At 39.9% G+C, this 13,271-nt stretch overlaps 2 protein-coding genes across 2 annotated transcripts in view; one reads left to right on the top strand and one right to left on the bottom strand.

The window, feature by feature from the left end:
- Positions 1-390: 390 nt before the first annotated feature.
- LOC139479221 (2-(3-amino-3-carboxypropyl)histidine synthase subunit 2-like) lies at positions 391-8,496 on the bottom strand. The gene is made up of 7 exons (XM_071262073.1): positions 8,345-8,496; positions 7,673-7,832; positions 6,626-6,738; positions 5,405-5,625; positions 3,894-4,547; positions 2,821-3,006; positions 391-546 (listed from the first exon to the last, which is right to left on the bottom strand). The coding sequence occupies exons 2-7, from the start codon at positions 7,814-7,816 to the stop codon at positions 425-427; spliced, it is 1,440 nt and encodes a 479-aa protein (XP_071118174.1). The 5' UTR covers positions 7,817-7,832; positions 8,345-8,496; the 3' UTR covers positions 391-424.
- Positions 8,497-8,565: 69 nt separating this feature from the next.
- The window catches only part of LOC139478519 (structural maintenance of chromosomes protein 2-like), a 28,321-nt gene continuing 23,615 nt past the window's right edge, over positions 8,566-13,271 (top strand). Inside the window, exons 1-3 of the mRNA XM_071261011.1 lie at positions 8,566-8,811; positions 10,642-10,791; positions 11,233-11,394. Coding sequence (XP_071117112.1) covers positions 8,644-8,811; positions 10,642-10,791; positions 11,233-11,394 — 480 coding nt within the window. The 5' untranslated portion in view covers positions 8,566-8,643. The remainder of the gene's footprint in view (positions 8,812-10,641; positions 10,792-11,232; positions 11,395-13,271) is intronic.

The raw sequence follows: 13,271 nt of genomic DNA, 5'->3' as shown, positions 1-13,271 counted from the left end.
ACCCACGATCAGATGTGTGTGTGTGTGTGTGTGTGTGTTTTTGTGTTTTTGTGTGTGTGTGTGTGTGTGTGTGTGTGTGTGTGTGTGTGTGTGTGTGTGTGTGTGTGTGTGTGTGTGTGTGTGTGTGTGTGTGTGGTGCCAGCCCACTGAGTACCCACAGACGTTTACCACTTCAGTGAAACCCACAAGCACGAGTGGTATGGTGCTGACAAACCTAGAAACATAATTTGGGTGAACCGGGATTTGTACCCACAATCATAGGTTTCTGGCGTACCCAAGGGGCGCAACTCTGCACAGTAAATCGGGGTGCCTTGGACGACTGGGCCACCCGTTCCCTCGGTCATATATAAACAAGACTCACTGTGCTCCTGCCATCAGAGTGATGCAGTGTTGTGTTTATTAAATTAAATACAGTATGTCACATTTATGCAGGTTCATCATCATAACTAGCAGCAATGCCACTTCTTCCTTCTGTTGCCTTGGTAACAGGTGTATCACCAAGGTTACGTTCAAGTCCCTGCCATGTTCTTGCTCCCAGGAACTCCCCTGTAACAAACACATACACTTACACACTTTGTGAACAACCAACACTGGGCAGAGGTGATTTAGTTTTTGTTTAGGTAACAATGAATATTGATTACAAGTGAATGAAATTAGGAGATTTAAGTACAAAATGTTTCTTATTAAACTCAAGTATGCTACGACAAAGGATCTGAAGTTCTAATAAAAATTACATTTTTTTTTCCATTTTGACTATCAAACATTAATATGGATGAATGACCTATTTAATACCAAACACCTACATGTATTTAACAATATAAATACATCAACAGTAATATTAATCAGAACTTCCTGTGGTTAAAAATATGAAACGGGTTTAAGCGGAAGTATGTCAGTCAAAGGTCAAGTAGAACAGATACCTGATTCACTGCCTAGATAGACCTGGACGGGAACCCAAGTGTCTAAAGCATTTACCAGTGTTTTAAGCCAACTCATTGCTGAGCATTTTTTAATATTGGCTTGTATTGTGCACAACCACCAGTAGCGAAAGTGATGTAGCAGTTGAGGTAATGATGCAAATCCTGCTGGGGTAGCATGCAGGAATCTGAGGCACAGTAAGTCCTGATTATCCCCAGCGAGGTGGCCTAGCTTTGGTTACTGGTGGCCAATACCCCATGTTTCAAACAGTTACAAATTTTGTTATACCCAAATATGTTACATAAATTTGTTTTTAAATATTACTTTGTATTCATGACCCCTTTGTATATATATATATATCAACTTGTTCTCGTCGCTATATGGCTGATAAAATGTTGATGCAGTTTGAGTTTTCATGTATTGTATTGTGTATCATATCATGCACCGTGCTATCGAGTTATGTAAACATATATACATGTGATTCCATGGCATTTAATGAGCTATCCAAGCAATTTCTGTATGTATTTAGTTTCCAGAAACCTAAAAGAATTAGGTTATGCTGACGAGTGAACTACTGTTACATGATTGGCTGATAATAGAGTGGGTGTGGTTTCTATTGCCTTATTATGATAAACATTGTCAGGCGACTATGCTTTCGTAACGGGATCAGGTTGTCGGGCTTGGGTGGTTGGATTCGCTGACTTGGTTTATGCAAGTCATTGTATCCCAGTTGCATGCATCGATGCTCATGATGTCAATCACTGGATTATCTGGTCCAGACTTGATTAGTTACAGACTGCTGTCAAATAGCTGTAATATTGCGGCTTTAAACAACAAACAAACAAACAAACACTGATTTCATATCGTTGTCTGTCTACTGTCTTTTATGTTACTATTGTTGACTTATTTAGCAATAACTTCAATATCGTAATTTTATTCCTCCATAAGTACAAAAAATATTGAAGTCAATTCTTAAGAATCATATTGCATCAAGGGTATCATGGTTTATGGAGAATGCGGGAGATTCCCATTGTACATTGGATCTTACACTCGTTGTTTGAAGTATTGGTGTAAAATAATAATAATGCCTGAACACCGTTTACCCAAGAAAGCCTACAACATGCTCGTACACCTCGACAATCTTGGAAAGAACACATGGGCTTCTTGTATTCGTACATTGCTTTTTACATATGGCTTTGGTTTCATTTGGCTGTACCAGACAATTGGTAATGCAAATGCTTTCATTAAGTACTTTCGCATGCGTGCCATTGACATGTTTCATCAGAAATGGCATTCAGATATTTATGGAAGTTCAAATTTATGATACTTATCGCCAATTCAAGTCATTGCTTGAACCAGAATCCTATTTATCAAATTTACGGTACAGGAGTTCTCGTAACACCCTTATTCGTTTTAGACTTGGCCTGAATGATCTAAAAATTAACACAGGGAGATTTTCGTCTCTTGAGAAATCGATACGATTATGCCCATTTTGTGACATTGTTGTCGAAGATGAATACCATTTCATGTTTATTTGCCCTATATACGAAAATCTAAGAGACAAGTACTTACCGCAGTGGTCTCTATCTCATTTTAATGCTACAAGATTGCCTTCATTACTGTCTTGCAAGGATCTTATAACACAACATCAACTGGCTTTGTACATACATAATGCTTTTTTGTTACGAAGTGAATTGTTACCTTGACTTTGTATTTTATAAAATATATGTTATGTAACTCCGTTGTATATGGGCCTGTGGCCTTTCATACAAAAAAGAATTGAATTGAATACTGCGCTACATTTGGATAATTCAAATCTGATCACAAAGTAAGAGCTTGGGGCTTGTTGGTCATGTTGGTAGATCCCACCCTTGTTCGTCCTACAAAGGCTGCGCTACCTACCTGCTGACTGGGCCTGGAATGTAGCGACAGCCATGTTCTGGTCCCGCGACACAAGAGCCGTACTGGATGCCATCAGTTCAGTCTCACCCTGCGTCCCCAGCACCCGTATCTGATTGCTGATGAGGGACACATCCGCCACAGTTTCCGCTTCCTGGTCGGCAGGAATCTCCACATATGATGCAGCACCTGTAACCATGGTGGTGGATCCTTTTGTAAAAACTTATAAGGCTAAGGCTATCTATCTGCCATATTTGTTTGATGCTTTTTCTGTTGGAGGTCAAAGTGAGCCAACCAACTGGCTTGTTGTTCAAAAATATTTCTCAGTTGCAAAACATTGTATATATGTAGGGTCTAACATACTTATCTGCCCTTGATTTGCATGCACTAAGCGGCAGATTTTTCTTCGATTATATCTTCTGGTGCATTACACCAACAATACAGTCAAACAAACAAACAGTGCAGTCAACCAAACAAAGCGAGGTGAAATGGAGTTTAACGTTGCGTCCAAGAATATTGCACTTAGATAACAATGTGCTTGTGTGTGTCTGCTTGTACTAGTCCGGACTGATGCCGATTTATAGTGCTAGCCCTCTGAGATACCATGCCGCAGTTTAACATGAATGCCCCATTCTGACACAGTATACCGACTCCAAGCCGACCAGTCCTTTTTTTAGCCCCTTAATGCCGAGCGCCAGACAGGGTGACAACAAGTACCATCTTTTAAAGTCTTTGGGAAAGACGCAGCCGGGGATCAAACCACCGGACCTTCCACTATCCAGGCAGACGCTCTACCACTAGACCAAGGAGGCGGTCTCAACCAAACGAAGAGTTTAATAATTTCATACTTTATGCCTGGATTTGTCGGGGGGGGGGGGGGGGGGGGGGGAAACAGAAAAGAAAGTTTGTTTAGTTTGGGCCTCATGTGAAGATAGTAGTGTTCCATTATTTCTCTGTTTGAATATACATGTATAGTCACAAATCTCAAAGGAAAGCATGTTGACTTGTGATCCAAGAATTACCTCCCTTCCCTCAACACTGTCACAATGGCTACCAGACCACAACCGAGCACTCACCAGGTAGAATTTCTTGAAAATCTGTGATGTAGTCCCCAGTCCATTCCCTTTCACTGTTCAGAGCTATTTCCATCTCAAATGGTGTCACAACAGGCTTATAAAACTCTGATGAGTCAATCAAGGTGTTTTCCGGACACGACACCAGCACAAAAACATCAATCTCCATAAAGTTGGCAAGCTTTGCCACATTCAGCTTCCCAACCACAAAAGTATAGCTTTTCTTACCAGCAATCTTGATAAGTTTTTTCAGCCTATTGATAACTTCTAAATAATTGGCCACTCCTAATGTACCTGCTACAATCCCCACAATACTTGCATCCTTGACTCGCTCGATCATGTAGTAGCGTTTCATCAAAGCCTTGTTCACATTCAGGGTCTCTCGTCTCCCGATACAGGACTCTGGATCGTATGTATAGAAGGCACACTTGGTAAAGTTCATCATGAGATTAGTCAAAGCAAGGCTCTCCCCGCCGAGGTAGAAGATGCTGTAGTTGTGGATGAGTTCAGACTCCGGGAGCCGAACAGTTCGGTTGCACCTGGTGAATACTGGTGACCTTGACTTGTCTTGAGCCGAATCAGAATCAGAATTAGGCGTCAGGAGTCTTGATAACACTAAAGACTTGTGTGACTTCTGAAGTTCATTGAAGATGTCATCTGAAAGTATCAATGTAACTTTTTAAAAAGATTATTGCAAAATATAAGTGTCTGAAAGATGGGTTCGTCTTTCATTTACCTTCCATGATAAGTGTATACAGGCATGGGGTTTTATGTCTCTTAAACATGAATCAAGCTACCTGCCAAATCAGTATCTGATCATTATTTACTTGTTTGAAACAGCATGGTCTTCGGAGAAGGTCACAACTGTTTTCAAGGAAGTCTTTCCTAGGTGTCTACAAGTTGGAGGAAAGAAGACATAAAACTCTGTATAAAGGATTTTGTTTTAGATGGTTTACAAATTCCCCCCCCCAAAAAAAATGTTTGGTAGGGGAAAATTATATTTTTAAAATACAAATTAATACAAGACAAGGCAAGGTACCCAGATGTGGTTGGAGTTACTTCCCCTTACTGTCAACACTGCATTGTCACGTAAATCATTGCAGAAGTGATTTTCTTCTGCAATATAGAGAGTTTTAATTTGCAAAGTCGTCTTACTACTACGTTGCAAAATTCCAGAAATATATATTGTTCTATTTTAATACAAAGTTTTTTGGGGGTTTGTAGTGATAAAAATATTTCAAAATTTTGACAAAAAAAATTCTCCATTTTCTCAGTAATTTGAGGTCAAAGGATCTCTAAATCAAATCAATGTCGATATCGATTTTTGATAAGATTTTGACAGAAACTCAATGACTAGACTCATTAGTCCAGCCAAAACATCACACCATGATTCCAGCCTGTATCAGCAAGGGCTGAAACTAAACTCTTAAAGTCAGTTAATTCCCTTGCTACAGGAAGATGATTCTGCCTCAGAATTGCTAGAACATTTACAATATTCTGTAAAGTATACTAACCAACAATGTAAGCATAGTATGTGTCATACAAGACAACTACTTTGCTCTCTTCATCCGGAAACAACTCTCGGAACTTGACAAAACAGTCTGATTGGTCAACAGGCCTCTGTCCAAAGATGAACAAAACTGGCAAGCGCTTGGTCACACTCAGACATGAGCGTCCGAAATGGATTATGCAATCAGCAGCATTGTGCTGGGCTGCTATCTCGTCCACACAACAGCTGATAAACAAAAAACAAAACAAAATCCGTGAATTGTGTGAATAGGACAGAATCATACTGATGTAAGCTGTTAGAGTGAGTGAGCTGGGTTTACATTTACCAATATTCCAGCCACATCATGACTGGGGACACCAATAATGGACTTCACACAGGTACTCAAAGATGGAAAGATCCCCAGAATATAACAAATTTTTAATTATATAAACACAGTATCCGAGAAGATTTTTAAACTAATTAAAAATGTAGCATCACTGATGAACCCATCCTTTGCTTATCCATGTACAGTCAAGTCTCGTTAATCCGACACTCGTTAATCCGACAATCGGCTTTATCCGACACTAATGATGGGAACCGATAAAATCAGTGCTATTTAGACCTGTTAATCCAACAGTCTCGCACTCCGACTCTGACACACCTAATTTGCAACGAATTACCAAAATCACTCATCAATCAGTCTCGTTAATCCGACACAGTGATCTGCATACAGTGTGGTCAGTACACATGATGACCGACCAATGAAATGACTAACAGGAAGTCAACGTTAGCCACTTAGAAAGCAGTTTTCTTAAGCTTTGAGGTCTCTGGTGTTTGTATTGTTAACTTTTGTGTAGTTGTCTGATTTTCGATCACGAACGTTGATACTACTAAATTTTGTTTATATGACATACTCATTAATCCGACATAATCATATGCAACCAACAATGTCGGATTAACGGGACTTGACTGTATTATGTCTCCATTTTGTCATGTATTATTATGATAAATACCCTGGTCTTAGTATTGCAAGTGACATCAACATCTTACTCTCTCATCACTTATTTAGCACAGCAAGGACGGATCCAACATTTGACATGCATCAACCAAGTCAGCGAGCCTGACCACCGATTAAACGCCTTTTACGACAAGCATAGTCGCCTTTTACGGCAGGCATGGGTTGTTGAAGACCTATTCTGCCCCAGATCTTCACAGGTCTGTTCTGTTTCATCACCTAAATGTATACCTTCCGTACGATGTATCACCCAGGATAAACAATTTGGCAGTTGTTGAATTCTCTAGCTCTTGTACAATCCTTGCTGAGTCACACAGAAGGTTATCTGGAAGCTGAATCGCTACCTGCAAATATACCATAATTGTCTTGGTGATATATAGACACCACAAACTAGGCCTTTGACAAGAAACTCGGGTACGCAGTGGATTCAGGAATAGGACCCGGATGCCCACTGGACTACCCAGGCCCGTGGTTGGTCCGGGCCCGTGGTATCTCAGTGGGCTAGCACTATAAAATCAGCATTAGTCTAGACTAGTACAAGCAGCCACAAACACATACACGTACATGCACGTCCCTATATAAGTGCAATAATCTTGGACGTGACTTTAAACCCGATTTCACCTCACCTCACCTTGTTAAAATTTGATTCAATATAATAAATATTTCACAATAGCCAACTTTATTATATATCCAGGGTTGACAGTATTTGGGTACATACTAATCATGCATATAACATTGGTTTGAAATATAGCATGTCTAACTGAGCATAAGAACATACAACTGAATAAGAAAACTTTATGGTTACTCATAATTTCAGATGACACCGTGTGAAAAAAGTGTGGTTAAAAAAAAAGAATTGGTTCTCAGGCTGGTTTTGAAAATATAGTGCAGTTGGGTGGTGTATTTTTTTTGTTTTTTTTGTTGTTGTTGTTCAAACTGGTATTTTACCAAATAAATAGTAGTGTAACTAAATAAACCATTATGTACAATCAACCGTGGAAATGGCCTCCCTACAAAAAAGAGTTCCTTGATGAGTAAAATACTGGAATACAGTATTTGACTACCGTTGGACTTGGTTTTTTTTGTTTTTGTTATTAAAAATGGAAATAAAAATGAATTGTGCAGCAAACTTGATGATGCAGGCGTTCCCTGAGAACCAAGACTTTTTTTAGCCTAACTGTGCGGGAGTTAAAATTTAACGCCGCATCAGCATTATTTCAGCCATATAGCGACCTTTTTAGCCTAACAGAACAATAAAACAACTCTTCATATAAATACCCTTGTGAAATTGCCAGATTTTATCCATTCACTACATCTTTGAATTTCATACACTCTTGGGATATCATCGGTCTTTACATCTGCCAGAACATCAATATCTGTCTTCTGATTCACAACATCAGGCGAGAAAAATGCTGATGTCATTTTCACCGTCTTCAATCTGGAAGAGAAATAGAATGTTAACCATGCCCTTCAATACCAGGTGAATGATCATGTGGAAGACAATAATGACAATTTCGACAAGGCACTATACAGGTGTTTTTAAGTTTAATCATAGGTTGTTTTTTTCCGGGCCAATTGCAAGCAGTTGCACCAGATAGGCCTAAAGGTAAGCCGAACGACACAGAAACAATGTCTCAGTTTCTCATTGAATATATGCTCTGGAGTATGTAAGAGAGGCTTATTAACAGTAAAAGCATGGGTTTTAGTTATTCGAATGGAACTCATTCACAACCAGCTGATCAATATCAGAATTTGTGTTTTCTTTATTATGCATAATTTTTACAAACTTCATGTATTAAAAAAGCCAAAGGATTGTCGTGAAATGGCAGACAAATGTTTCTCAAGTTATCATGGTTATCAGCTGGTTTATGTGAATGAGATGTTGGGTGAACAGAATTATCTCCCTTGCTCCATATATGACAACAACGACTCTCTAATCGCATGTAGTACCTTTACAAGCTTGTCACAGTTATCAATCCTATAATAAATAGTGACTATGTGTTCGCTTCTTGCAATCCGTAGTTATTAGATGTTTCAAATTCGCTTTGTATACACACACTGTAAAGAAATGTGTTCATCATGTGCGTCATGACTTTACATGGGCGCAGCCATATTTGTTTTCGATTTTGCATTGTGGGATAGAGCGCATGCGCAGAAATGGTTAAACGGATTTGAGCGCCATTTACGACTTTATTGACAGTAACAACCAAAACATTTGAATTTGATGGTGTAATCAACAGTTAACCAAAATGCACATTAAGTCGATGGTCGTCGATGGCTTCAAGTCATACGCTCAACGTACGGAAATAAATGGATTTGATCCATTATTCAACGCTATTACAGGTTTGAATGGAAGTGGAAAATCAAACATCCTCGACGCGATATGTTTTCTTCTCGGCATTACCAATCTTTCACACGTAAGTATCATTCGTTAAGTAAATCACTTGAAACAATACTTTGTTAACGATCGTGAGGTGTATTCACAGTTATTCGATCTTGACAGATAGAGTCTTTCACTCTTCACCAATGAGGTTTGTGACCAGCTGATGTCAGACACCACGCATGATCAGCAACATCATGATGTAGGGGGGCATAATATTTCCGAGTTCTGTGATGGGATTCGAACCACCGACCGTGTGATCCAAAGCCCCCAAAGTCAGATGCCTGGTCTAACTGGCATTTCACTCAGCCAAAGAGTTTAAGTTTTAAACCCGTTAGCAAGCGAATGATGCAAATTTGCATGAGCGCAAAATTTTCAATGTTACATATGCCGGTTATGGGCCTAGTAGAATTTCATGCTTTTTTGATGATTGTAATATAACACACTGGGCTGGTAAACATAATAAACTGTTATGGTTCATTTGCATCCCTGCAAGCTGTCAAGCACAAGAACTCGATGATAGCTTGTATAGCATTATATGTTCGCATTGAAATTATCACACCCCTACACCACAAATAGTACACAAATAGGCTAGAGGAGTGACACCCGCCATCTTGATCCTTATGATGTTATTCAAGATTTCGTCGGTTCGAATCACATCTTTGAATTGCATGAAATGCAAATGTCACTTATTTCAACCTATTGGCACTTGCTAAACAAACCACAGGCTACGTAGTTGGTCTGTGGTCACCTTGCCTTTTATTTATTATGAAACAACCATAGGATCTCAAACCTAAGCTTTGCTGCTGAGGTAAAAAAGAAAAAGGTGGCCTGAAATTGCAGCATAACACAGGTTTGCGCCACCCCCCATCATGTATGCCAGCAGTCAGTTCAGGTATCATAAAACAGTCAGCCATATGCAGCGTTAGAAATTGGCACCAGTCCTGTAGTCCTTTCCAAACTGCCCAATAGTAAAGGTATCCTAAGGACTTGTAGAAATTGGCCCATTTTAAGGGTTTTGCTACATGGTATCATTATAAAGACTAGTGGGAAAAAACTGTTAGTTTCTAACCCTGCATATGTATAGTGTAATCATGGTAATGTAACATGTGGCACGGATTCACAGAGCCTGTGACATGTCACTTCATCTTTGTGGAGCTATTTTAAGTCTGCACCAAGCTGTTGCATTTTGGAGAAAATAAACTAAACAAAGGTACCAATCTGTGTTTCGCTATCACTTTTAATGCATGCGTCCAAGATGGGGATCATCCTAATTATTTTCAGCACAGGTAGGGGTTCACTTGTACTTTTTCACAAATATTCACATTCCATGATAACTTAAAAACTATTGTCACTGTCAGAGTCGGACATGTCGGCAAGTTGCAATAAGGATACCATAAAAAGGAACAAAGTAAGTACGATCGGTGATCCATCATTTTATACACAGATCAGCGAATCTTTTAAACACAGAAAAGAAATAGTATGTGGTTGCTGGTTTGGTTTGGGACCATGTTGCAATACACAGCCAGTTTCTGGGTTATGTGGAGTTACCGCCCTTGACGACTATAAGTGGTAGAGCGCTTTGGTTACGACAGTCTTGCTCAGAAGTTTTTGCAATGAGGTCACACAACTTGTTGCTAGACACAACTCTGACTTTGCCCCTTTGGTTCCACTATGAAGGCAAAAAAACAGCTGATTCATGCGCATTTCCTATTCCCTGCCAATCATTATGATTGTAACCATGGTAACTAAACTAATTTGATAAATGCACCAGCATGATTAGAATGGATAGATTCCTACAGTTATCAACACAAATAAAGATATGGACAAGCAAAGTAAATTCTATCTATCTTTTCACATGTTTCAGGTCCGAGCTGGTAACTTACAAGATTTGGTGTACAAAAGTGGTCAAGCTGGAGTCATCAAGGCAACTGTCAGCATCACATTCGACAACAATGACAAGAAACAGAGCCCTTTGGGGTATGAACAGTATGATGAGATCACAGTTACACGACAGGTAGGATCATTTCTGCTGGTTACTCTGGTTACTTGAAGTTGCTTAAAACTAACTGTAAGCAGTTACTCATGTTGTAGGAAAATGAAATGAAAGATTAATGATCTTGGTAAAACAAGTTACATGATGAAGTCTTTGATAGGCATTTAGAAGTTAGGAAAACATGAACATGATGAATACGTGACACAAGTTGTGGATAACAACTTCTTTTATTCTTTGTCACAACATTTCAGAGATACTTCTTGCTCCTTCATCAAGTGAATGCCTTTTGGGGTATGAACAGTGCTAAACTGTATAAACAGGCATTCACCGGCTGAAGGAGCAAGAAGTAGCTCTGAAATATCCCGATCGAGAAAGAAAAAGTTGCTATCCATGAAAAGTGTCGTGTATTCAAGGAGTGATCAGGTGATGTCAGGTGTCTTTATGGTGTATCCATTTTTCCAGGTGGTCATTGGAGGACGTAACAAGTACCTCATCAATGGAAGCAATGCCAACAATGCTCGAGTCCAGGATCTCTTCAGATCTGTCCAGCTCAACGTCAACAATCCCCATTTTCTTATCATGCAGGGGCGGATTACCAAGGTTCTCAACATGAAACCACCAGAGGTAAATTTGTTCGAGACTTCTAAACTTATCTTACTTAACTCACAAATGATGAAGTTCACTGATTTATCAGTTAGCAGTAAAAGTAATAATTTTGATCTTATCCTGACTCTTACTTATTGCTCATCTCATCTCATTGCTGAAAGGCTGTGGAAACGTCCTGAACAGTGTTTCCTTGCGAACAGATAAAAACAACTCACCTGAACTCACCTCACGCCACTCATGCACACTGGAAGCACATGACCAATCCGGTAGACTCGTCACTCTCTCATTTTTGCCCTAAAATTATAAGTTTTTTATATATGCCCCAAAACATTTTTGCTTCACTTACATTCTTCTAATATCTAATTAATGTATCCAACAATTATTATTTTAATTTATCTTAAATTTGGATATTTTGCACATTACCTCTTCGGCGTGCAGAGGAAGGAGTTAGACCATAAGAGAAGAGAATTATCACAATCTACATCATCTCCAGCCATTAAGAGAAAGAAGTGTGAGGTAACAGCTGCACCTTCTTCAGAGGAAGACTTACCATCTGATATTACTGAAGAGGTCCAATTTGATCCCCCTTCATCACAAAGTAAGGCTATGCCTACATGAAAGTCTTCCCAGGTCAACAGAGAGGTTGACACTCTGAGTTCGCCCTTGCCTACACAGACGAACTCAGGTCACATAAACCTGCCTTTTTAAATTACTGGCTTTTTTCCCCCCCATCTAACCTGCATGGTCTTTGCTCCAATTGTCGGGGGAGTTGCAGTTCCTCTATGTGATGTCAACAATGTGTTGACCTGCCTAACAACTCTTCCAGCATTTACTTAAACACAAGTGTTGCCGCAGAGAATTGGATCACCTTTCTAAATCCAAGGAATCAGAGAAATTGTCCAAGTCAAAGAAAACACCTACTGAAAAGTCAAAGAAATCAACCAAGTGTCCCACAACTCCTGCAGTTGGTGGATCTCGCACCCTCTCTCTTCCTACACTCAGTTGAGGATGATGGCATACTGAATTCGACCGCCTCTGCTTTTTCTTCACATTCGGTCGCTCTCTCTTTTTCCAAGAGGTCTACAATAGACCTTCACCGACCTTGCTTACTGTTGTTGATACCGACAAGAGTTTTCCTTTTATTGGCATCTCCATGGTTGCAGTTTGCAGGGTGCACCATCCGCAGTTGCTGCTAGTCTGCTCCTTCAAATCAATATAAGGTTGTTTCTTCTCGCTCACAGTCTACCTCTTGATATTCCAGACCCCCCCCGTGCGGCGTAGGTCGCAGGATCGCTGCTCAGGCTTGTCAGATTTTTCTCTGGATCACTCATGTGAGTCTGGTTCACTGGATCGGTGTACCCACGTTCAACAATCTTCTGATCATGATTTGGAAGTTCAAGTGTCTACGGATAAGCTCTACTCCAAAGCTCACCCTTCACTTTCGGATCAAGGGTCTTCCAATACGAATCGACTTTGAAGGTTCAGCGATCCTATTGCTTGACAAACCTCCCAAGGATTAGGAATCTTCCTCAGATCGATGCACCTGCAAGGTTCGACATACCTCTCAGGATCAGCATGCCTCCAAAGATAGGCATCACTATATTTCCAAGGTTCGACAAACCTCTAAGTCTAAGGATCGACGAACATCCCAGGATTGTCACTCCTCCAAAGATTGACGCAACTCTAAGGATAGACGTTCTCCCAAGGTTCAACATTCATCCATGAATAGACACATTTTTTTATGGATCAGTAATCAGGAACTGGTCTCCTTCACTTAACATCTATGAGGATGAGTTGTATACTGGCTCTTGGGGACACTTGCCGAACCTGAGTCACTCCTCTTCTAACAGTTATTTTGATCCTTACATGCGTGATTGCTCTCCATCTTGTGACTA

The sequence above is a fragment of the Haliotis cracherodii genome, unplaced genomic scaffold (genome assembly GCF_022045235.1).
Source record: "Haliotis cracherodii isolate W230 unplaced genomic scaffold, xgHalCrac1.p SCAF_4, whole genome shotgun sequence".
Lineage (NCBI taxonomy): Eukaryota > Metazoa > Mollusca > Gastropoda > Lepetellida > Haliotidae > Haliotis > Haliotis cracherodii.
The sequence above is the reverse complement of the archived record's forward strand: the minus strand, read 5'-3'. Positions and strand labels throughout refer to the sequence as shown.